Below are 25950 nucleotides of genomic sequence, written 5' to 3'. Positions count from 1 at the left end.
ATATGGAATTATGTAGCAAGTGACAACTTGTAAAGGCACTTTTTTTATGTTTTACAATTTGCATTCCTTAAGACAGCTTTGCTACTGATGACTGAACTATTAACTTTGCCATTCGTGAGAATCTACAATGTAAATAGTTATGAAAATAATGAGATCCATTAAGTGAGAAAGTATATCTAAAATGTTTGATGAATAGTGTGTATTATTGAAAATAATTAACAAAAAACATAACTATTGAATTTCCACATATTCGTTTTTCTTTTATTTCATCTTCTACCTATAATTTATGAAGTTGTTAAAAAAGAAGTTATTTTTGATCATTCCCTATAATTTCTACAACAATATCCTATGATGTCCTCCTTTTATCTGCACTGCAGAAATTAGAAATATCCTGTCCCAAAGTGGCAGAAAAGACCAAGTATTTGCTACTGCACTCGTCTATTACAGCAATCCCCAAAAACTCAGCAAAATGCTTTTGTGTCTGTAATGTTAAGGCTCCTCTATATGGATTCAAACTACAGTCAATCGGTGTTTTCCTGTAACTTCGATCATTTGTATTTAGAGAGCCCTGTCAAATCCTCTGCATTAAAAAGACAGAAAATGCCAAAAAGAAAGGAATGAAATGAGTGCTGTTAGGAACACTCTGTTTATTTTACTGATTTCAATTTGTTTACTGCTGTTTATGCTATGAATCAGAAAATGGCAGACCCAAGATTCAGCCAGACAGTACTGAAAGTTTAAAAGGTTTATTCAGCCACAGGAAAACGTCACACAGGTAACACTCCTCACAGCTTCCAGGAATCACTGAGGCAGAAAGAGGAATTAGTGACTTGTAGTCTCTCCAGATTTTGCAGGGATCAGAAAAGCCACTAACGTGCTTTTGTCTTGAGTGGAACTTGAAACCCAGAGGGGAAACCTCAGTGGGCGGCAGGCAGTGATCACCCACAGCACAGGTAAGAAGTGATTCCAGGCTGAATAATCCAAGGGCTAGGCTGGCTCAATAATCCAAGGACAGAAACACGGTTAATGATCGGAATAAGAGGCGTCAGGCAAGGGGCAGGCAGAGGCATAAACCAGATGCAGGAAACAAGGTTGACAACCAAAATCCAAATAGTCCGACAGGGAGCAGGCAGAGGCATAAATCCAAGAGGCAAGGCAAGGTCAAAAACAATGATCAGACAGGAAGGAACGCTGGATATCTACTCACACAATGGCTTTCAAAAATCTGGCACCGTCTGCTTGTCAGAGTCAGTATATATCAGGGAAGACACAGGTGCTTGGAATGCCACAGATTGCACTGCACTGCAGCAGCCACCAGGTGCATCTCATCTGCTGATTGCAGCCAGGGAGACAAGTTGGGGCTCCACGAAGGGCTTGACCTGAGAAACGTGGAACGTGGGGTGAATCCTCATGGAGTTGGGTAATCTCAGTCGTACAGCGACAGGGTTGATGATCTTGGAGATTGGGAAAGGTGCCAATTTCCGGGATTCTACCCTTAATGGGAGGTCCTTGGCGGAGAGCCAAACTTTCTGCCCCACCTGGTACTTAGGGGCAGGGATCCGTCTCCGGTTGGCCGTTCTTGACTGAACCAGTGACATTCTGATCATCGATCTCATGGCCTTTTTCCATATTCTTTGGCACCTTAGAGCAGCCGCTTGGGCGGACAGAACATTAGCTTCTCTCTCCTGAACTGAAAACATGGGTGGCTGGAAACCAAACAACATGAAAAGGGGACAAACCAGTGGCACTTGATTGCATAGAGTTCATGGCGTATTCAACCCAGGGCAAATTTTGTGACCACTTGGTCAGGTCAGACTCACATAAGATACGAAGTTTGGTTTCAGCTTCTTGGTTGGCTCTCTCGGTTTGGCCATCAGACTGAGGATGAAACCCTGAGGAAAGACTAACAGAAATTCCCAACAAAGAACAAAACTCCTTCCAGAAACGTGACACAAATTGGGGTCCTCTATCGGAAACAATGTCATTTGGGATTCCATGGAGCTTGAAAACTTCTCAGGTCAATATCTCACCCATCTCCTTAGCAGATGGAAGCTTCTCCAACGGCACCAGATGAACCATCTTTGAAAATCTGTCAATTATGGTTAGTAGTACAGAGTGACCATTTGAAATCGGCAGACCTTTCACAAAATCTATCGCAATATGTGACCATGGGCGAGGGGGAATTGGCAAAGGGTGCAACAACCCCGCAGGGGGGCGACGAGAAGGCCTGGCTTGACAACATTGAGTGCATTCAGCAACAAAGTCTTTGACATCCTTAACCAGCGATGGCCACCAAAACTGAGTTCGAACTGTCTGAATGGTTCCTGGATGACAAGCTAAACGAGAGCAATGACAAGACTCCAGTGCCTTTGGCACAAGGCGTTCAGGGACAAAACAGCGGTCAGGTGTACATGGTGGTGGGATAGGCAGATTCCTAATGGCTTCCTGGACCTCCCTTTTCACCTCCACTCAGGACACAGACAACCTGACGGTTTCAGGAAGGATAAACCCCTCTTCACCCGCAGACTGAGATACTTCAGGGTCTTGAATCCGGGATAGGGCGTCAGGTTTGCCATTTTTACTCCCTGGCCTGTAAGACAGGGAGAAATTAAAATGACCGAAAAACAGAGCCCACCTAGCCTGTCTGGGGTTTAGACGTTTTGCTGATTTCAGGTACTCCAAGTTCTTATGATCAGTTCACACCATAAACGGCTCCTTAGTCCCCTCCAGCCAATGTCTCCACTCTGTCAATGCCAACTTGACAGACAGCAACTCTCTGTTTCCCACGTCGTAATTCCACTCAGCCTGTGACAGAGTCCTTGAAAAGAAGGCACATGGGTGAACACGATCATCCTCACCTCTTTGGCTTAATACAGCTCCGACGCCAGTGCTTGAGGCATCCACCTCCACAATAAACTGTCTCTTTTGGACCTTACCTTGTCCAAAAGACAAGGTAAGGTCAAGAACAATGATCAGACAGGAAGGAACGCTGGATATCTACTCACACAATGGCTTTCAAAAATCTGGCACCATCTGCTTGTCAGAGTCAGTATATATCAGGGAAGACACAGGTGCTTGGCATTCCACAGATTGTTCTACACTGCAGCAGCCACCAGGTGCATCTAATCTGCTGACTGCAGCCAGGGAGACAGGGTAGTGCAGACGTGCCAGAATCATAACAGTTTACCTTGAGCTTTTTTATGAGAGTGGATACAGGTTTTTCAGAACACTGTAGAGTTGAAGGTTCTTCTTCCCATCTTAAGCTTCTGGTAACAAGACAATAGTTATGTCGAGATATTAACAATTTTCTTTATGTTTACCAGTGCTTTACTTTTCATAATTGCTCAGCCTTTGTCCAGCACCACAGTATTAAAGAAGACTGAGGAAGCAATAAAAGAGAAGGGGAACTAATAACTGAACCATCATCAATTTCTGTCTCTAGTCCAACTTTTCTTTACCTTTCTTTATTTTCCTTCATAATACCACAATGTACTTTTTTATGTTTTTTTCACTGCACTTTCACCATACTTCTTTCATCATGTAAAGCACTTTGAATTGTCTTGTTGCTAAAATGTGCTATACAAATAAATTTGCCTTGCCCTTGGCCATGTTTGTAATTAAACTTTTAGATTGGTTCATATTTAGCTTACAGTAACCTTTAACCAATCATCTTTCGAGTTGTGGATATCATCATCTTTGAAGACTCCAGATTTTTAGTTTCTTAGAAGCCTGCCACCAACTCCATTTACTGGTGCAAAACATTAATTTATTTTAGTAACTCCATTCACTGAGTGAAACCCATTACATAGAAAAATTACACACAGGTGTTTTCAAGCTTTTATTGTTGTTAACCAGGAGGATATCTCTGCTTACAGCTAAAGACAACCTGACATTTAAGTTTTTTAGAAGATTAAAATATTGCACCAGACCAATAAAAAAAACATTACAATACAGAAATGTCAGGTCAATGAAAAATGTGTTTAATACCTGCTTCAACGCTGTTGTTTTAAAAAGACACTTAACAAATGAGTCTCTTCGGCATTCATCTTCTACTTTAATGTGATGAACACCCAAAATCCTTAAGTCTGAAAGGGTAGAAATCAAAGCAGATAAATTGCTGTGTACAAATATGTTCCAGACTGTATTCAGCCAACTGTGTCACCGCTCTTTAACTTCTCTATCCATTAGATGTCAGGGTGGCTATATGCAGTGCTTGTCCTCATCATTGACACATTAAAATCCCTAGCTCAAGTGTAACTGATGCCCGTCTAATAATCCCTGACAGAAATTTAGAAAGTGTGTGTTAAGGAACATTTTATCATGAGAGGTTGGTGTTTTTGAGTTTAGTGTCTGTGCATTAGAACAGTAACCTACATCAATGGATTTGCAAATTTCTCATATTTTCTAAAAACTGATGGGTCATTTCTTTAACCCAAATGTAGTAGAGACAGTGATTAGGTTGTTTTAACCAATTATTCACCTGAAAACCTAACTTACTGTTCTGGTTCAAATCCTTTACCCAATCATCGCCTGTTTTCCAGTTCTTGTGGAAAGCCCTGGGAATAAACTTGAGGAATATTGGAAAGAGTCATTGTTAAGAGTCATTTGTCAGTTAAAACAAAAGAAAATAATTTTAGCTAAGAGTCTTTAAAAAGAGGTAAAGGAGTATAGCCTCCCGTTGGACTAAAGGTGTAGTGCAGTTTCCTTCACAATTTCCCTATACATCATTAGCTGATTTAAACAAATGTACTAGGGCCTCTGAGAAATGGCATCAGAAGGCACCCAAATTTCCCCAGATTCCTTTTACCCGGGCAAAACAAAACCTCTGGCTTACAGTGGAAAAGGGGGTCATGCTTAAGTCAACCCAGAGCAGTATCTATCTGTATTACATCCCAGCCGCTGAGTAAAATAACCCAAATGCGGTTGGTTTTCATTTGCAGATTTAAGTGTGTTCTTTCCCATTCTCCCAAAACTCATAAAGTGGACAATCGCAGGGAACAAGTCTTTGAACAATCACTACTTGTAAAATGAACGAACAAAGACATATCCAATCCCATACATTAGCAAAATCCAGAAACCAGACTAAAACACCAGCCTTCCTCTGCACCACTTCATGCTATTAACACAGGAAATTGGAGAGAAATTAAGATTTAAGGTAGAATTAAAATAATGTTTTTTTCTTTCATCCTAGTCCTTTTTTGTGTGCGATTGTGTTTAGACTGTATTGTTATCTTTCTCTAATCTGATTTACACTTTTCATCTACAAGTCTAAAGAAGTTGTTTTTCACATTGATCATCCACTTTGATATCTTTCCTCTGCATCTGGCCGTCTCTGACACACACACACACATAACACACATATGCACATTGAACTCCAAATCAAATCTGTCTATCAACAAGAATCAACATTCGTCAGGCCCTTTTGACCTGCAGTTAAAACTGGAAACTGCTGACATACTATCACTAAAAATATAACAAGCATATTACCTAAAGAGAGGGCAATTGGTTTAGCTTTTATTATATGCAAACAGGAAGAAATAAATTGTATTCAAAGTTTACATACTGCCACACACCGCTGCAAAAACTTGAGAACTAGTCAATACTTGCAGTCTTGACAATGAGTACTAGTTGTTCATATTGAGAATAATGTTCATGATTAGGGGGGAAGATGTTTGAAAAACTATTTACCCCCAAGAGGTTTCTACAAGGTTTGATCCCTAAACAAATTTTGATATCAGACAAAAATTAAACCGGTTTATCTAACCACAGCAAAGTATTCTCTCCCATGTGGAAATCATTGAATTAAGGTGTTCCAACCACTTCCTTGCCACAGATGTTGAAAATCAAGCTTCTACATATGCAGACTGCTTTTACAAGCATTTGTGAAAGAATAGGTATCTCTCATGAGAACCTGTAATTCCAGCATGGCACCAGAACAAGATGCCAACTATGCAATAAATCCAGCCATGACATTTTCTCACTACTAAATATACACATACACAGTGAGCCTTTAGGATTATTAACAGGACTCTCCAGACTGCAAAGTGTCAAATTTAAAGTTTGTTGCAGAGGGCATTATGCTGTGAGACTTTTTTCAGGGGATAGGCCTAGCCCCTTAGTTCCTGATAAGAGCTCTTAATACTTTATTATACCAAGATATTTTGGACAATTTCATGCTCTCAGTTTTGTGGAAACAATTTGAAGATGGCATAACATGGCTGGAACAGCACAAAACAAGCTCCATGAAGACATAGATAAGTGATTTTGGTGTGGAAGAACTTGACTGGTCTGCACACAATCCTGACTTAAACCCAAATGAAAACCTTTAGGAATAACTACAGTAGTGCGGAAACTGTGAGCCAGGCCAACATCAGTGTCCGACCTCACAAATATGCTTCTGATAGAATAGCCAAAAATTTCAATAAATCATCAAATCATGCGGAAACCCTTCCTAGAAGAGTTGAAGCTGCTACAGCTACAAGGGTTGGGCCGACATCATCCTTTGGATTAAGAAAGGGATTTCACTCAAGGTCATGTGTGTGTGAAGGCAAGAGAGCAACTACTCTTGGCAGCAAAGTGTAAATGTTTGACAGAAGCACTGCTTGAAGAAAAACTTATGGTAGCATTAGATTAAAAAGGTCTGCTAAATCTAATACTATTGAGATACGGTCGTCCATAATATTTCTACTAATACTGCTATAACTACTACTAATAATAATAGCAATATATTTTGAAAAAGAAATAAAGTGGCAAAATGGTGAGCATTTTAAACACAAGACACCTATACAGAAAATGTACCTGGAGACAATATAAAGACACAAAAGGCTTTGCATTGGGCACTTTGGCAAAAAGCATGTTTTTGCTTGTGACTCAAATAAAACAACAGTTTGTCCATTAATAACACCTATTCACTTAGCAGAACATCTTCTATCAGTAATGTAAAGATTAAATACTGAATCATAAACATCTTTAAACACTTTGTGGAAATATGATTAAAAGTGTTATACGCTGTCACATTGAAGTTATGCTGACTTAAACAATTGTGTCTTCTTTTGTCAGTTATAAGATGTGTAAAGTACCTGCTATCTAGAGAACAAAAACTCATTTTAGCATGGTGGCCTACTATGTTGTTCCAGTGAATAGAATTGTATACCACTTTCAAGGCCTTTTGTATTTGTATAGTGGTTATAATTAAGGCCCACAACTGTCTTTGAGTAGCTTAACTCATTAATGTCAGTGACAGGCCTATTACCGTCTATCTAAATGTTTAGGCAAGTTTAGCAAATGTTGCAGAGCAAAACTGCTTCACAACCACTTGTATAGTTGGGACAGTTTTATTATATTCAGGATTATTTTGCATCTTTCTTGTGCATAATCATTCAAATTTAGCTGCTTGTTGTAAACATTCATTTTTCATTGCTGTCTACTTGCAAAATTTGCACCATTCAGTTTTAAAATTAAATCAGGTATAAAGCTTAACTGCGGAGAAAAATAATTTCATAAAAGTTAAATACTTCTTGGGTTGACAGTACTGTAAGCAATTTTTCTCTTTCAAGGGTTTCCCTTCTCAAGACCACAGCTGCTTTCAGGGATGTTAAGCATCTTTGAATCCTTTATACTCCCTTCCAGAAACTCACACAGAGCTGGCTGGGGCTGCCTTATATAATTTTACTAACTCTTTTCTTGATGTAACGCCAGTGGAGTTTACACTACAGTGCTTTATCCATCCAGCTGGCTCACTCGCCATGAAAGGTCTTAAGATGGTAATCCTGTTATTGGGGAATACTACTTGGCATGGATGCAAACTCACAAACACACATGGCTGCCTTGAGACATACACGAATGCACGCACAAACAGAAGTGCAAGATCCAAGCAGAAATGTGCAAGAGTAAAGGAAGAAATAACCAGAAATCACAACACAAGTGACAAAATAGCTGAATACTGCAGGCTGATGATGGCAGCTCGAAGTGATAAATACGCTCTGATGTAATCACTGCAGCCTTCCTTTTCAAACAATGGATACAATAAAGTGTTTAATGTGACAATGTGCAGATGACATGCAGTATACCGTGAGACAAAAAGCATTGCAGCACGAAAATATCTGTTTTAATTATCTGTCACTTGAAAGCAGCAAAACAGTGAGAAAACTGGATATTGGAGTGGGACACAAAGCTTGATGCTTTGAGAATAAGTAAGGAGAATAGTTAACAAAAACCATTTCGAGCATCACTAGCTTATATGGCTATTTTTCAAATTCAATGCATTGCACATAAAGACATGAACATTTTGTTCGTGACAATGAATACAAATTTTGTAGAAAAAAAATTAGCACTAACTTCAGAAAAAAAGGAGGGTGGGAAGCAGGAAAGACAAAAAAAGCAAATTACAGAGACAACAAAATAAAGGAAATCAGAAAAACTGAAGAAAAGAAATACAGAAGAGATATTAAAGTGAAGTAGCCAAAAAATACAGAATATAGATAGTGATGAATAGCAGGAAAATAACCAATAGATAAGAAAATATGCTTAGATTAGTCATAATGTCAATAAGACTCCATTTACAATATATAATGTGCAGGCATCAATGCATTGTATGTATGCACGTCCTTCAAAAACACATTCTATCGATTCATGGCATGAAGAGATCACAGAAATATAAAAGACATTAATTGATATTGAACACATTACCCCTATCTCTCATCCAATCTGAATGCATTTGTCAGATGTTTTTGTTCTTTTATATGAGACAAAGGCAGTCATAAAATAACAGTAAACTGATTAAACATTATCATTAGGTATGATTTTCTGGCTATAATAAAAACAAAAATGACATGTAAACCTACTTAAACCAGAATGAATAAATAAATGCATCTGATTTAAATAAATGTGTCCTACTAAGAAAGAGACCTTTTAAAATAGTTTGATCTGTATTGAGATTTTCTCAACTTGCTTGACCATAGTTTGAGTCAGAGCACAGAACACAATGACAGACAGCATCAGCAAACTCACGTGGTTCTCTTTTTCATGCAGACTGCCACGGGCTGCAGCGTCAGCTGCTGCCGTACAAAATATGCCCATGCTGGATGGCTGCAAGTTAGTTGTAATGACCACTAGATAATTAGCACAAGCAAGGCTTAGCATGATGAAATTGGAGCTCTTGCCACCCTCCTTTTATTATGTGCAAGCAGATGATGTCATTGCTCGGCAGTATGATATTGCATGGCTGTTGAAAAAGGAGAAATGAAAAGTAGGAGGATCCCTGAGAGACAAATGTCCAACCTACAAATCTAAGTCTAGGTTAAAAATACAAAGAAAGCATTATATTTCTATAGTTACCCCTTTTCTGTGCTCCCAACCCTCTGGGTGTTTTTATCAACTCTTGACATGTGGGAGTGATGGTTAGCCAATTACCAGTCTCCAGTATATGCAAGGCTCTGACATGCCAATGGTGATTATGTCCAATTACGATTTCTCTTTAAGAACTATAAGAACATGTGGGAACAGTATTAAAAAGTTTTTTGTTTAGCCTTCTGTCATGAGTAGTGTTTAATCGTTTATATTGGGAGCAGTTTCATGTAGAGCAGTCACTGTTAAACAGTTTTTTACCTATTTTTAAAACACAGTCAATTATTATGGAGATTTCTGTCTTTAGGATCTTATATTAAAAAATGTTACCTTCATTTTTTAGGAACCTCACAGATACTGAAACACCTAACTTTGAGCCCCCTTCTTTTAGGAAAACCTTTCAAGCCAAACAATGTTTCTTTCAGCACAACCTAATACAAGTGCTACCAGGTCAGAATGCAGGCGAGTCTGTTCACTGGTCAAAACAAGATTGGATTTTTAGGCCAGCCAGCCAAAGGTAAAGAGGGGGTTTATGCTAAAACTATGAAAAAAAAAACAGAAAATAACATTGGGAACTTTCTGCAAACACAAAAAACAGGCGCAGATGTTACAAAATGGTTTTTTCATGTTACAACATGGAAAAACCAGAGGAAGCAGAGTTGACTAGATATTGCAGAAGGCATGTAATTTACAGATAAAACAATGGCAGGAATAATAACACCTGCTTTCACTAGAAAAGCAAACCGGTAAGTCAATATATTGGTAAACCTGCTTCATACAAAAAAATATATATATATATTTGAACATAAACTCTTTCATATGATCAGTTTTTTTGTGCAAGCCTTTACCTTTTTATTGTTGAAACACATTTTTATGATACTGCTGCCACTACAACAATAGCAACTTTCTGTCACAGCATTATACTTAAAAAGAAACATGGTAAATGAAGACTCAGGAAAGTACTGTATATTTTAAAATGGAATGCATTAAAATTGCAACTTCTCACACAGACTGCATACAAAATATGCCTTGTGTTCATGTCTAGACAATTCAATAAGGTTGCACTCTTTCCCTGTGTCATAAATGTTGCAACCACATACATGCAGACATCTATAAAGGACTGATTTATTATTTTTAGCCTTAGTGATGGGTTAGTCATGTACAGTGCGTTGCTACAGCAGCAGACACTCCAGAGACACTCAAACATACAGACAAGATGTAGAGGACTCCACCACATTTAGTGAAACAACCAGGGACATTACTGAGCCATAGCTGTTTTATGAAGAAAATGAATTTGATTTGATCATTGTTTGGACTCCCAATGTCAAGGATGCTGAACCTCATTCTAACACAGGTGTACGTGTAACTTTGTTGTTTTGTGTTATGGTTTCCAGCTCATGAACTAATGAGCCATGCAGAAGCTTAACTGCTATTGGATGCATATCTGTGACTGTTAGGAGCAAACTTAGATCAATTGGACTTCACTTATAAAAGGTCAAAAGATAAAAATGTCACTTTTTTAACTTTATCCAACAAGTTTAAATAAGTTATTTATGATTACCTTTTTTATTCTTTTAAATTGTTTGGGATTTTGTTTTGTTATAAAATCATTCATAAGCTGGATGTTGGAGCAGGATAAGAGCCATAAAAACATATGAAAGCCAAGTTATTATCTCAAATATGTTTAGAGACATTTCTTGGAAGTTAAAAGTATTTTAATAGTAGCAATAATCTTTTCCTAAACTTAACCAAGTATTTTCAATGTCCAAACCGTATCCAGATATAAACCTTTCTATGCTTAACTTGTTGTGAAACTTAAAGCTCATCAAACAATGAATGTCAGCAACACTACAAACATTTAATACATGTGATGTTGAGGTTTTTAAAGAATGTCTTACTTTTCTGAATGATGGAAATTAAGGACACTTGTTTATAAGTTAACTTTCAATAATAATATTTACTAAAACGATGGTAGTTCTGTGCTGTCACCAGAGATCAGAGTACTCTGTATCTTCATGGATATCTGTTTTATGGCTATTTCAGTTATGTCCACATTTAGCTGAGAAATTTGCATTGAAATTGGACTTTTTCTGTCTAAAACAAGGGCATTCAAAGTCAGGGTTGCTTAGTCTATTGGATCAGTCCTGATCAGTTTTTAACCAGATGTAGTCTTTAATAGACATTTTCGTGTGAGCTGTTTTTACCTTCTAAACCAAATTCAGATGGTATTTAGACAGAAAGCATAGCAATATTTTCAACACAATTTTCTTCCGTAATCCAAAGGAAAACAATGAAAAATGTATATCTGAAACTCTTAAACAAAGTGTGAGATTTTCATATATCAACATAAAAGTGAAATAGTTCATCTTTGTACAAAAAAAAAAACGAAAACAGCACTGCATGCATTTAAATAGAAGTGAAAACCCAATTTTTGTATTGATTTTAAAATTATTTCTAGTTATTAGACCAAAGCTGAAAAAAGCTGAAAAAATGTTAAGTCATCTGTTGTTTTAGGAACTTTACCTCACTAAACCATTATCACTGGGGTAGATCATTAGCTCAAATAAACTAAAGGCCTACCTCACTATCTCAAAAGAATGTCAAAATATACACTACATTCCCGAAAGTGTTTGTCTCTCTACTTTCATATGTATATTAACTTTGATGACATCCTATTCTTAATCTATAATGCCAATTTTTTGATGGATGCTGCCAGCAATAACAATTTTAACTATTCTGTAAACATCTTCCAGAAGGTTTAGGAGTGTGTTCATAGTTAGTTGAGAAAACCAAAATTGCAGGCTCTGCTCCAATTTATCCCAAAGGTGGGGGGGGGGTCCAGCAGTGACCTTGTTTGTGTCTAGGCTATGTTCCTGCCAAGTGCCTGTGCAGCCTCGTGGTGCCATACGATCAGCCTCACTCTCAGCTTCACTATCGATCGCCCTTCACTCTTTCCTCAAGGACAGAAATCCAAACCCATGTTCCAGACCGCAGCACTCTCCTCCCTCTCTCCAGTCCTCTCTCTTGTCCCCCCTTCTTCTCTCAGCCTCTCCACTTTTTCCTTTTTCCAGCTACAGCTTTCTCCACTGTATAGAATTTATCACATGAGTTTCAAGGTTGCAATGACCAGCAGACCCATGAATAAATAATAGGGAGGTAGGAATCACTTTCAAAAAAACCATTGACACCTCTTGTGTTCTTGAAGAAGCCATGAGAATGTGTGTATGGCCTACGTGTGTGAAGCAAAATTGGCTTTGTGGGTGAGGGTACAGGTGCTTTGTTAACTAAAAGCCCATCCGTCCAGAAAGATACTATGAGTAATACTTCAAGCACTTTCTGGCCAATCTTTAACACTAAGATTTGTTGCACTGGTGAATAGCAGTTTTTCTACATTGTTTCTCATATGTTTAGTTTTCTATAAGAGGTCTATAAAGGCTTTAATCACAATTCGTAACTTAAGGAATGTAGGGAAAACAGTTTACAGGTCACTGTGTTACTTTAATAAAAATCTAGCTTTTCAACATTTTCATATTTGGTATGAAACAAGTAAAACTCCAATCAGCATTTTTACATACATAAAACATAGTGTCCTACAAAAGTATTTAAACCTTCAGAACTTTGTCCACCTTTGTAATGAACACATAAAATTTGATATTAATTAAAATCTAAAAAGTGTGGCATTTATATTTATCACGTTGCCTTGAGTCAAAAATTTGTATAACCACCTTTTACTGCAAATGCAACTGCAAAGATTCATGAATGTTACAAATCTACATGTTTGCTAATTTTTCTAAGCAAAATAGCTCAACCTCAGTTAGATAAGATGGATGGTATCCTTAAACACACATTTGGATTTCGGTGTAGATTTTTACTATGACATTCTAACATATAAACATGTATTGATCTAAGTTATTCTATCGTAGCTCTGATTTTATGTTTATCGTGTTCCTGCCGGAGGTCTTTTGCAGCGTCTACCAGCTTTTCTTCCAGAATAACACGATTTTAGCTCTATCTGTCTTCTCATTAACCCTGACCAATTCCCTGTCCCTGCTGAGGAAAATCACTCCCACAGAATTACCCTGCCACCACCATGTTTCTGAGTGAAAATGGATCGTTTGCATTCAGGTCAAGTCATACAACTTTAGTCTCATCTGACTAGAGCACTTTCTTTCATAAGTTTGATGTGTCCCCTGCATGGCTTGTGGCAAACTTTAAATAGCTGTCTTTCAACAATGGTTTGTCCTTGCCACTCTTCCATAATAGCTAGATTATGAATACCGGTGGCAGATTTAGATTTAAAATTTATTTCATTCAAACGACAATTTTTTTTTTCTTATAGGAAAAGACCGAGGGTGTCAGGATATGACATTTTTGGACTTTGCTTGTGGATTTGTGTTAACTTTTGTTTAGTTGTTTCCATTTTGGATTGGGCTTCATGTTTATTAGTTCCTTGTGTTTGTCACTACCCCTTTCCCTACTATGACTATGCTTTGTTTATGCTTCGCTTGGAGACTTATGCTACGTTTTTGCCATCAGTACCTACAGTGTTTAGTAAGTTTTGGATTTTGACTTTGATTTATACCTGCAGTGTTTTGCTACGTTTTTGCCTTTGGTGAATAAACTATGATGCGGCTACCGAGCTCTTGTCTGCACTTTGGTCCGACCCAAAATCCTCCCTTTTTTATTACCAACTCAATAGTCAAACCCTCCTTATAATTGCTGATCATCAAGTTTTCACTGGTGTTTTGGTGATTTATCATTGGTGATGTACTCAAAGTCTTTGAGTTTGGAAGTCATCTTTGCCATTACTGTAATTTGCAGCTCCCCCCACAGAACTGTGGCTGCAAACAGAATTTACCTCCAGAAATTTCACAGAGTTACCAACGGCCTCCTGGCTGCCTCCTTGATAAAGGCTCTTCTCGCCTGGCTCTTTGCTTTAGGTGGACATAAATGTTTAGGGAGGTTTTTCACTTACTTTACTTTTTGCATCTTTGAATGGTGGATTGAACAGTGCTTTGGTTCAAAGGTTGGAACATGGTTTTATAATCTAACCCTGATTTAAGCTTCTGCTGTATTCCTTGTTGTTTATGAAGCTGCCTGTTCACTAATGTTCCAACCTTTTCTGACGATGTATGAATTGTTGCTGATGTTCAGAAAACATAGGGCATGAAATATACAGAAAAGGTCAACTCGACATGGACATGATCAGAAAAAAAAATAGGACTGTCAAGAGAAACGTGGGAGAAAAAAATAAGGATTTAGAGAGATAGACATTAAGACTTAGTTATTCAAGAGTGGTAAAGATAAAGAAAGAGACAATATGAAGCTAAAGTGACAACAAAAATAGGAAGCAAGAAAGACCAAGTGATAAATGATTGGATTTTTCTCTTCTCTGTATGGATAAAGGTGAGATCTCTTTTTTCAATCCAATCTGGCTCAGGCAAAGGTAAACAATCAGTCTTGATAAAGGATTGGATAAATCCTCAATCAGACTCATTTTCTGTAAAGCAGCTATTTATTGGTCTGGCCTGACCATGGCTATATTGGATCCTCTTTCTGAGAGAATGAAAGAGAAGAAGTGGAAAACTGAATGAGATAAGCCTTCATCAACTTGATATCAGAGGGCACTGATTCAAATATTTTCTGAACCAAAATGCTTCTTGCATTAAACAGCATCGTGTGACATAGAAGTTTTTAGTGGCATTACATTTCAACTGAAAATCTAGAAAAATCCTGGGTCAATCAGAACTCATACATCATATTTTGCATATCACAAAGCCCTCTCACTTTACCACTTCAAGAAAGAAAGTAAACCAAGGCAGCATTCTTGGAAATGTTTTTTCCTATTTCTCATTCATGCTTATTAGCTGAGGTTAGAATAGCTACTCTGAACTTGCAGCATAAAGGTTCCAAATTTCTATGTTGGCAAACTAGACTAGAAAAAATATGATATTAGCGTTACAGTTGTGTATCCATGTAATATTATAATCACCTTGCATTGTTTAGACTATTGCTTTATTATTTTTTACAGTGTTGGATCAATAAGAGGAGTATCAAATATCAATACATTTAAAAGTATGAAATACAAATGCAATGTTTGTTTTTGTTTTATCTTCTTCTGTTTGTTTGTTTTTTAAGAGCTGTGATGTGCAATCCCAGCCATACAATATATTGCCAAAAATGACTGCAACTGGTTTTCAAATTATTTATATTACCAATTGTATTGTTATCACAATAAATAAACAACATATATCATCATAAGCTTTTAGGTCCATGACACCCCTCCCTACCTCTGAACATTATTTGCAGTAAGAACATTTCAATGATAGCCAATGTACTTATCAAGAGCTTAGATGTGCATAAGGATTCAAATAGGTTCCTCAAAATTAGGAATTTACTAATAACAAAATGTGCTTGTTACAAAAGTATATTCACAGTTATCAAAAAACATTTAATGCCATGGCCTTTTGTTGACTTGATAAGTTTTGTAGCATTAGCCATCCCTTTTTATTTTAACCTTTTCATCTCTAAAGACTCTTATGTTAGCTAAACTGAGCAGTGTAATTAAACCCTTCAATCAAAAAAAGCATATTTCTCAAAAGATCACAATATAGTCTCTCAGAACGTTAATGTTATAATTTTACCATTCTGATTGAATTATGCCAATTAAACTAAGGCACCGCCTGGAAAACATAAACAATCATGATCAGTCAAGACCCAAAAAATACCATAAAGATCTTCAAATTACGACAAAGAATCCATAAATAAACTCTGTAAGGTCCGATGTTAAATTTTCATCAGGTAACAAATTCGGAATGTGAAAGTACTTTCATTCTTTAAAAGAACTCTAATTTTGTCAGAAATTGACATAAAAAGTGTATTTAGCTATAAATCTGTAAACTCTCTGGTGTCACTTTTGGACAGGTAATATTAATTCATTCACATCTATACCACATATTCCACAGTGGGTCAGAGGGGAGCTGGTGCCTATCTCCAGCAGTCTATGGCAGGGTCCTACCTGGACAGGTTCGCCAATCCATCGCAGGACAACACAGTGACACACAGGTCAAACAACCATGCACACACTCATTCACACCTAAGGGGAATTTAGAGACACCAATTAACCTAACAGTCGTGTTTTTGGACTGTGAGAGGAAGCCGGAGTATCCAGTGAGAACCCACGCATGCATGGTTAGAACATGCAAACTCCATGCAGAAAGACCACCTGCTGGGAGTTGAGCCCAGGACCTTCTTGCTGCAAGGCAACAGTGCTACCAACTGCACCACCATGCAGCTAATATTGTTTATTTTATGTTGTTTACTGTTGGCTTCCTTCAAAGTTACATAGGCTTGTTTGCTGATTACTATTAAAGGTGGTTTTATTAGTAAGCTACCACTGGTGAGCATAGTGGAGTTAAAATAATATAAGTCAGAATTTTTACCTTTATTTTAGCTGAGATGTGTGTTTTACCAGAGCTCAATCTTCAGAGTTACTTCAAGTTTCTTATTGGTTTGCCTTTGATAAGCTAATTACATTTGTTTATTAGAGCCAAATTAGGAATGAGCTATTTTCTGTATTATAGGGGGTATACAGATCAGGAAACATTTTGCCAAAGTTATTGTATTAACCAGAACAACTGGCAGACCGTAATCAAGCAGGTAGGACTGTCCTGCAGACACGTCTGCCAGCATAAATCAGAAGCAGTGGCAGAATTTGTTCTGCTCATTGTAAAGATATGACGATTTTTTTGTAACTTCAAACATCTAAATGCAAAATAAAAACTGGTCTGGTATTATTGACATAAGAAATGATTTTTTTTTTTTTACTTATATGATTAATAGGTTTCACAAAATTATGTTTTCACCCTATAATTTTGAGATAATGTAAAAATGGTGGAAATGGAAGGTGTGGAGTTTTAAGACACCAAAGCGTGGAGAGTTTAATGATGTCATGAATGTTGGTTTATATGAGAATGCAAATGCTGGAAAAGCGGCAACGTGTGGCAGACAGAGTGTGACGAAAGTTTAATAAGCATCCAAAAATTTACAGAGGAATCCAACAGAGAATAAGAAACAACTGAAAATATCAGGAAATATTACTGGATGAACCTACAAAGAGTGGTGATTACTGGATGCAAAACAAGTGATACACTTAGGTCTAATAATGTTTAGGAAACAGCTGAGGGAAAGCAGGGAGGTAATTCAGCAAACACAGAAACCAAAAAAAAAAAAGAAATTCTACAAAGACAAAGGTAAACAGATCAGGAAATAATCAGTAAATATTACCACAAGAATCTACTGGAAAAAAGAGAGAATATTTAAAATAAAAATAAAAAACTGCACTCTATGCAGACCCAGGCCAAGGAAATACACTCATTGTAGCATGTCATCTATACTGATGAGTTATACTCTGGATGACTTCCGGTCACTGTATATCAGCTGCTGACCGGATGACAAACCACGTGGGAATTCCAAGTTGTCGCACCATGGTCTAACAATGATAAAGAGTCCTTCAAAAAATCCTGGTTTCAGATGGTGCCCTGCATCACCACCAAAATCTAATCATCTGTTCCTTATCCTAATACGCATATTTTCTGAAAATTTCATCCAAATATGTTCATACGTTTTTGAGATATTTTGCAAACAGGTGGATGGACAGACAAACCAACCCTGACAAAAAAATAACCTCCTTGATGGAGGTAAAAATTAAAGAGCTAAGGTCAAGATCAATGAGTAAAACTCAACGAGAACAACGTCCAAGCAGTTGTAAGGATTTATATAATAATAATCATAACCCAAACCAAGAACTATTGAGGCATCCAAATTCTTATGATTTCTTCTTTTGTTCACAGAAACAAGTCACAATATTGACACACAATCAGCCATTCCAAATAAATGAACTCCACTAAGGAAATTCTCTATACATGATCTCTGCTTCCAGATATTCAACCCATGTCTACTGAAAATTTACACAAATGCTGAATTTAGTTGTAAATAATGGCACATGAGCAAGCTACAATTTCCCAAACTAAAATCTTTTTGCTTAAAATCTTTGCAGCACTTCAGGATCAACACAATGCTACACTGCCTGGCCAAAAACAAAGTTGCCATCTGGATTTAACAAAGCAAATAGCCTTCTATTGGTGATTATCTTTCAGCTGGCAACACATTTTTTAACCCCAGCTGATACAATGAGTAGCTTCTAATTTCTTAAATAAGCATGTCGAAAGACAACTCCTGTGGTCGCGGAAAAGATGTCACTCCCTTCAAGAAGGGTCAAATCCTTGGCATGCATCAACCAAAGAAAACATCTGAGGAGATTGCAGAAATTACTAAACTTGGGTTGAGAACTTTCCAACGCATTATTAAAAACTGGAAAAATAGTGGGGAACCACTGTCTTCAAGGAAGAAATGTAGCCGGAATAAAACATCCTTAGTGATCGTGATCAGAGATCTCAACATTAGAACTCAGGGGTATGTTTAATAGTGAAAGTAAGAGCATTTGCACACACACAATGCAAAGGGAACTCAAGATTTTGGGACTGAACAGCTGTGTAGCCATAAGAAAACCACTAAGTAAGGCTAACTGAAAAAAAGCCTACAGTTTGTTAAGGAGCATACAGATTGGACTCTGGAGGACTGGAAGAAAGTGATGACTGAAATGAGGTGATATAAGTCCAAATTTACCCCGTTACAGAGTGATGGGCGCATTAGGGTAAGAAAAGATGCAGGAGAAGTGATAGTGATGCACCCATCATCCCTCCTGCCTACTTTAAACGCCTGTAGCAGCAGTGCTATGAACTGGGGTTGCTGCAGTTGGTCAGGTTTAGGTTCAGCAACAGTATGTGCCCAAAGAATGAGGTCAGCTGACTACTTGAATATACTGAATGACCAGTTTATTCCATCAATTGATTTTTTTCCCTAACACGGACATTACTTCAAAATGACAATGCCAGGATTCATCAGGCTCAAATTGTGAAAGAGTGGTTCAGGGAGCATAAGACATCATTTCCACAAACAGATTGGCCACCACAGAGTCCAGACCTTAATCCCATTGAGAATGTTTGGGATGTGCTGGAAAGACTTTGTGCAGTGGGTGACCTTTTTGTTGGTGGCGACTTTTTTTTTTGGCCAGGCAGTTTATTTTGGCAAAGACAGCATGAAAACTTTACCCCGTGTGTACAAAAAAATTCAAGATGTTCTTCTGACACAACAAATAAGCTAACTTCCTAAATGTTAACATGTGTTTTGTTTATGTTTTTGTTTTAGCAGTTGGAATGCTGCTGGCAATTTTTAGCAAATGTCACAAAATATACTCATCCAGAGCCCAAGCTCAAGCTAGTAGCAGGAGGGCAAAAATATTAGCAATAATATAAATTGAATAATAAATTCAATATATTGCTAACAATAGCACCAGATAAAGCGGCAATGTGCCCTGGCTTAGCTGGAAGTTTATGGGTAATATAAGACATGGTATAGAAAGCTGTAAACATGTTCAAGGAGACGGTGGAGGGGCAAGGATCAGGTTATCAATGCAGCATGTGGAATGCGGTCAAAACTCTGTAAGCCCAAAGGGACTCAGAGCAGAATGCTGCAGTGTGCTACTCAAGCAGAATGAACTGGACAGAGGTCATCACACTGTTTGCTTTTACTGTCACCAGAAAGATATCTTGAATATAAAGCCCACCAAGAAATATTCCTTTCTTGGTGGACTTTATAAAAGGGTGTTATGACACCAACAGCTACTGTATATAAACATTTGCATAGCTGTTGTTTGGGTTGCATAATGAAGATTTGGACATAACTTTTTATTTGCATGAGAATACTAATCTGATATTGTTATTTACACTGACATGTGAACTCATCGCACCCATAAATTATTTAATCAAAGCATGTTGCTTCAACATCCATTCTAGTGTCCCAAAGCAATAAGTTGTGGGAATGTTTTCACTGTTGCAAACTCTTTGAAAGACTCTGTATTCTGTTTCTTTGTCTCTGCCTGCCATTATTTGTTAGTGTGAGCCTTCATGCACAATTTCTCACTGACAGATGTACACATACACATTTCCCCATGCGCACATGCTGGCACACGCTTTCACTCAAGCAATGTCTCTTTGCCAGAGGCAGGGTAAATCTCGTGTGCACACATCATATATATTTTACATTCTGACAATGTGACCACCGCAATCATTATTCAAAATATACTCCCACCTCCGACCCAGAGAATGAGCAATCACTGACGCAATTTCCTACATCTTTGAACTGCTCCAGGGAAATGAACTGGTATAGTATGTGTTATTTGCAGTGTGTCCGGTATATTGATTAATATTCCAGCACTCTGAGAAAATAAAAGTTTTAGAAAGTTTATTGTGGTTTTTGTAAACGCATGTTCGTGTAAATGTGATGTTTAAATTGGATTGTCAATTTTAAGTATATTTATATATTTTTATATGTCTGTTATATTTTTTAACTATACATTAATAACAACCATTTTTAAGGGCAGATTTTAACATCAACACTGAAGAAAATTAAGCAGTAGCATTCATCCTCTACACACATTTAGGTACACACACATACAGACACACAAAGTTTGACTTGTAACCCCGGACCCATCTGCTTTACTGGAGTGACTCCTGCTATACCATGCAGGCCAAGTTATGTGTGCGATCTTCCAGAGATAGATATGAAGTGAAATGTGGTATCTGTGGAGGGGTTGTGTGTATCTGTACGGGATTGTGTGAGGTGAGAAAAGCAGTCTTCCTCATGGGTGCATGTCCAATAGCATCATATCAGCACGTATAAAACAGTGCCCAGGTCTAGGCCATGTTTTCTGCTATTTGTGTTTACATGTATATAGACTGTATTTGTGTGTGTGTGTGTGTGTGTGTGTGTGTGTGTGTGTATGTGTGTGTGTGTGCATACAGGAAGCGTTTTCAACTCCATGTGTATTCATGTATGTTTGTGCATATAGTATTTCTATTCATAGTACCTAAATGGTGTGATATACACTCACAATCCACTTTATTACATACAACTGTTAAAATGCTTGGTAAAACATGCAGTGAATCAGCTAACCTCATGGGAAAATCTCAATGCATTTAGGCATCAAGATGTGGTGAGTTGACGTCGTAAAGTTGAAACCGATCATCAGAATATAGAACAAAGGGGATTTAAGTGACTTTGAACGTGGTTGTCGGTTTCAAATGGAGTGGTCTGAGTTTTTCAAAAAACAGGAATTTTGTTTTCTCTGTTATACAGATAATGGTCTAAAAGAGAGACACTATCCAGTGAGCAGCAGTTGTGTGGACAGAAATGTCTTCATGATGGGAAAGCAGGCTAGTTCGAAATGTTAGAAAGGCGGCAGCAGCTCAAACAACTTTCAACCAAGGTATGTCAAACCTTGAAGCAGATGGGCTACAGCATTAAAAGATGTCATCAGGTGTCTTGTTAGCTAAATCAGGAAATGTAGGGTGTCAATACTAGACAATAAGAGATCAGGAAAATGTTCCAAAGTTTAATGAGTCTTGATCATTTGTGACATCTAGATAACAGAGTCTGAATTTGACATAAGCAACATGAAGCATGGATCCATTCTGTCTTGTGGTGGTAGTGTAATAGTGTAGGGCATTATTTCTTTTTACTCTTTGTGATCTTTATTACCTACAGCACATTATTATTATTGTTGCTGACCCTGTCCACCCCTGTATGATCACAGTGTACCCATCTTCTCATTGCTGCTAGCAGTAGGATAATGCCCCATGTTGCAAATGTCAGTAATCTCAAACTGGTTTCTTGAACACAACAATGAGTTTGATGTACTCAAATGGCCTCCATAGTCACTGGATCTCAAACCTATAAAGCACATTTGGGATGAAGAGGTACAGGAGATCATACCGTCACCTTGTTGAATATATGCTTCAAAAGATTAAGGAGGTTTAAAGGCAAAAGGTAATTAAACTATGCCTATTAAAGTGGCCCGTGAATGTAGAGTATTCTAACAGTATAAAAGTTTGCTTTTTTACAAATTCACTGGATGCACTTCAATACGTCCATATGATCAAGACTAAAAATGGACAGAGGACTGTTTACTGATGGGAAGTAGAAATTAAACATACCCTCATTCTGATTTTCCTTAACTGATTTTCAATTCATCTTTATGCATTCGCTCTTATTGTCCTCTTCTTCAAAACTTAATTTCTATATGTTATATGTCAAGTATCAGCAGTGGGAGAGTTAACCTTGCTCAAGGCAAATGCTGTAATTCAATTGTTAACAGCACAGAGCACACTTGTCCAATGAGTTTTTTTGTGGAATTAAACCTGTGGCCTTTAAGTCAGAAAGCACATTCTCTGCTCCACTGCTGTTCCAACTCATGAAAACTATTTGTACTGTGCTAACCAAATATGGTGACAGTGCTGCTAACATGACAACAGACTGAAGCTAGGACTAGGATTCATAAAGGTTCAACTGAAAGTTCATGGGCAGGGTTTGCACTTAGCTAATCACTCTATGTGCTGAGTGAAAGATGAGATTGTGTGACTCAGCACAAACTGAGCCACTTTGACACTGTAAACACAAGTCATTACTCATAGGTACATCATGACATGTTGCTATCCAGAGGTAAGGCATTTCTAATCGCCATCAGCTTTCTCAAACACCGGCTTGTTTTGACCCAAGGTGCTGAAATGTAGCAGCCACACCATGCAAACGAAGTTAAGTTCTGCCAGATTTACAAAGGTGCTCATGCATTCTAACAACATTAGCAATGTGATAAGACCTCAGGCTTTGCTATATTGAGTCTGAAAAATGGGACTAAAGAAGAAGTAGCAGGCTTGAGTGTGAGTCTCTGCAGAGCCAGCAAAACCAGAAGATAGATATTCCTAAATATTGAATTTCTCTAGGAAAGACAGGATATGGAGGCTGATCAAAGCAGACCAAATAGTCTGACTAGATGGAAGATAAATGGGAGAGAAATGTATGACTGTCTGCCACATTACCATCCATTTGGAAATAAAAGTCACCAGCTAACTTGAAAGTGATTACTTCACTCCAGTTCTCTGCAATGGTTTATGTAATTTCATACATAAAACAACACAAGAGTTTTATACATCAGCTGTCTAAACCATGGCATGAAGTATTTTAACACGTTATTTAAGCATACATACTGAAACTTACATCTTCTAAGCAGAACACTACAAAACTAATTTTATCTGTCCATCATTCTAGAGGGAACCTAGCATGTCAGAATGCCAACAGGCTATTTTTCTGAGACATCGTGATTTTGTCAGAATGCCTTTGAGTAAGAGACTTCAAACTCCTCTGCACACTCAATCAAGTCTGGGTAGAAAGGAATTAGCAAGAACCCAAAAGAGTTCACATACACAAAAAGTACTATGGATGTTTGATTGGAGCCTACCTGTGGTCGTGGGTGTCCTTTAACAATACACTGCAGCACCAGTGTGTCTCCTTCTTTGATGGTGTAAATTCTTTCGCTTATGTTATCATCCTTGACGTTACATGCTGCACCGGAGTGCACAATCTGTGCATTAGCTGGAGCTGTGAACACACACACACACACACACACACACACACACACCCACACACAGGCATGTAACCATTCAGACAGAAAAACAGAGAAAAAGAAAGCACATGACATATTTAGTAAGACCCCTCTCAGCAGCAGAAAGGTCATTCTTTTGTTGATGAATGATACTAGATCTTGTATTGATGATTCAGATAAATAAATATATCCCATTACTCCTGCATCTGCATTAACAGAAGCCTTTCCAGAAACACTAGAGTTTTATCCGTATCAATTTCTGACAAGGGACACTAATCTTTTTTGGAAAAGTGAAACCTTGGACACCAGTAGAAGGTCAAAATAATTTTTTTTGACTTTGTAACTGTGCCTTTGTTTTGATAACTGTATGTCACACCTGCAAAAAGTGCCTAATAAGAACAAACAGACATGAAAATCCTTTGGCTGTCTGATATATAATCAACCAATGATTCTGAAAGATTTTAAATGAAGTAAAAACTAGTTAAAAAATATATTACTGCTAAATTGTCTGTGGAAAATGTATTTACTTCTCTTCCGACATCTGATGACTTAATACCAGCATTGAATTAAAAACAATTGGTATGCGGCTCAAGTTCACAAGTTTACCTTCCGGTTTGTCTCCTGTAATTTCCTGTTGCAACCACTAACTCTCAGGCATGTTAATCAAGAAAGTCAGGGCTCCAATGAACATTAGTGCCAAACTTTTAGTCACTTTTAGAACGACTAGCAGCATGATTCAGCCAAACATAGCTAATAGTAAGAAAAGTACTGACCTCAGAAAGACTTCAAACCTTTGTAACTGGGAGTCAGTTGATATTAGATATGTTGTGGAGCTAACAGTTTGTGGGACAGTCAGTCTTGAGATATTTCAAAAATGTTTAAGCGAACCAGCAGTTTTAACCTGCATCGTTGAAAGATTTGTTTGTTTTATTTCTGCATAGATTTATTTTTTTTACTTTTTATATAGGATATTCAGAAGCACTGGCAACATGGTCCAGTATGAGTTACATGGTATGATAGTATTTTGCAAAAATACCACAGTTTCAGAATATCAGGGTATTGGAACAAATATTTACAGCAGGAACCTGTAACAGCAACTGTTTTATAAAAAATAAAAAAGCAATTATTTTTCCACTACTGTCAAAATAATGTAACATATTGATTTTCACAGTTATGTCCTATAAAGCAATCTCTTTTTTTTCATTTTGACTTTGATACATACTTAAGCAAAAATATGGAATGAATAGAACATTGTAGCTTAAGAAGAATACCAGGCTAATCTTTTAACATAGGGGTCTTAAACTCCAGACCTCAGGGGCAGCTGTCCTGCAACTTTTAGATGTACAACTGCTTCAACAACCTGAATCAAATAATTAGGTCCTTAGAAACACTCTGATTGCATGCGGAGGAGGCAAATTAGCCAATCATCCAGGCGCATCTCACCAGTGATGCATGTTAAAATTATAGGTTGCCGGCCCCTAAACATTGAAGTTGAGACCCCTGTTTAGTGGGTAAATTATTGAGGCTATTTGCTTGGGTGGCCAGTCTGCAGTCATCTGACAGATAGTGTATGTCAATCATAGCCTGTCACTAAAGCTTTAAAACAGTGTTGCCTTGATAAGAATTATAGATTAAACTAAACTTGACTACATGATTTAATAGCTAGGATTTAATTAGAATTTATGTAATTGGCTTTGAATCTGTTTATATGGTTGGATTTAAATGACCGCAGACAACATTAACTGTGAATTTGTGCTAAATCAATAAGAGGAACTGAATAATATAGAATTGAATAGAACTGAACAGAATTGAATTGAAATGAATAAAATCGATACCAGTAACTGGGTCATGACTAGCAAAGATAACCCTTACATAGAAATGAATAGATGGATGGATGGATGGATGGATGGAAACTGAAGAAGAGACCCTTTAAGTTAGCTTTATGGCTGTAAAATTTTATTCAATCTTGCAAATAAAATTTGTTTTGATTTAGAATTTTGAGATTTGCACCTGAAAAAATAAATTTAAAAGTTCCTATGGAAAGG

The 25950-nt window shown here is 37.4% G+C and overlaps 1 protein-coding gene across 2 annotated transcripts in view; it reads right to left on the bottom strand.

Annotated features, from left to right (window-relative positions):
- LOC124867315 (MAM domain-containing glycosylphosphatidylinositol anchor protein 1) overlaps positions 1–25950 on the bottom strand; it is a 287734-nt gene that overhangs the window by 184890 nt on the left and 76894 nt on the right. For both annotated transcript variants that reach the window (XM_047363702.1, XM_047363703.1), the window contains exon 3: positions 23762–23901. In XM_047363702.1, coding sequence (XP_047219658.1) covers positions 23762–23901 — 140 coding nt within the window. The remainder of the gene's footprint in view (positions 1–23761; positions 23902–25950) is intronic.

The sequence above is a fragment of the Girardinichthys multiradiatus genome, chromosome 4 (assembly GCF_021462225.1).
Source record: "Girardinichthys multiradiatus isolate DD_20200921_A chromosome 4, DD_fGirMul_XY1, whole genome shotgun sequence".
In the NCBI taxonomy this organism is placed as follows: Eukaryota; Metazoa; Chordata; class Actinopteri; order Cyprinodontiformes; family Goodeidae; genus Girardinichthys; species Girardinichthys multiradiatus.
Note: the sequence above shows the minus strand (reverse complement) of the source record. Positions and strands in the feature narration are given on the sequence as shown.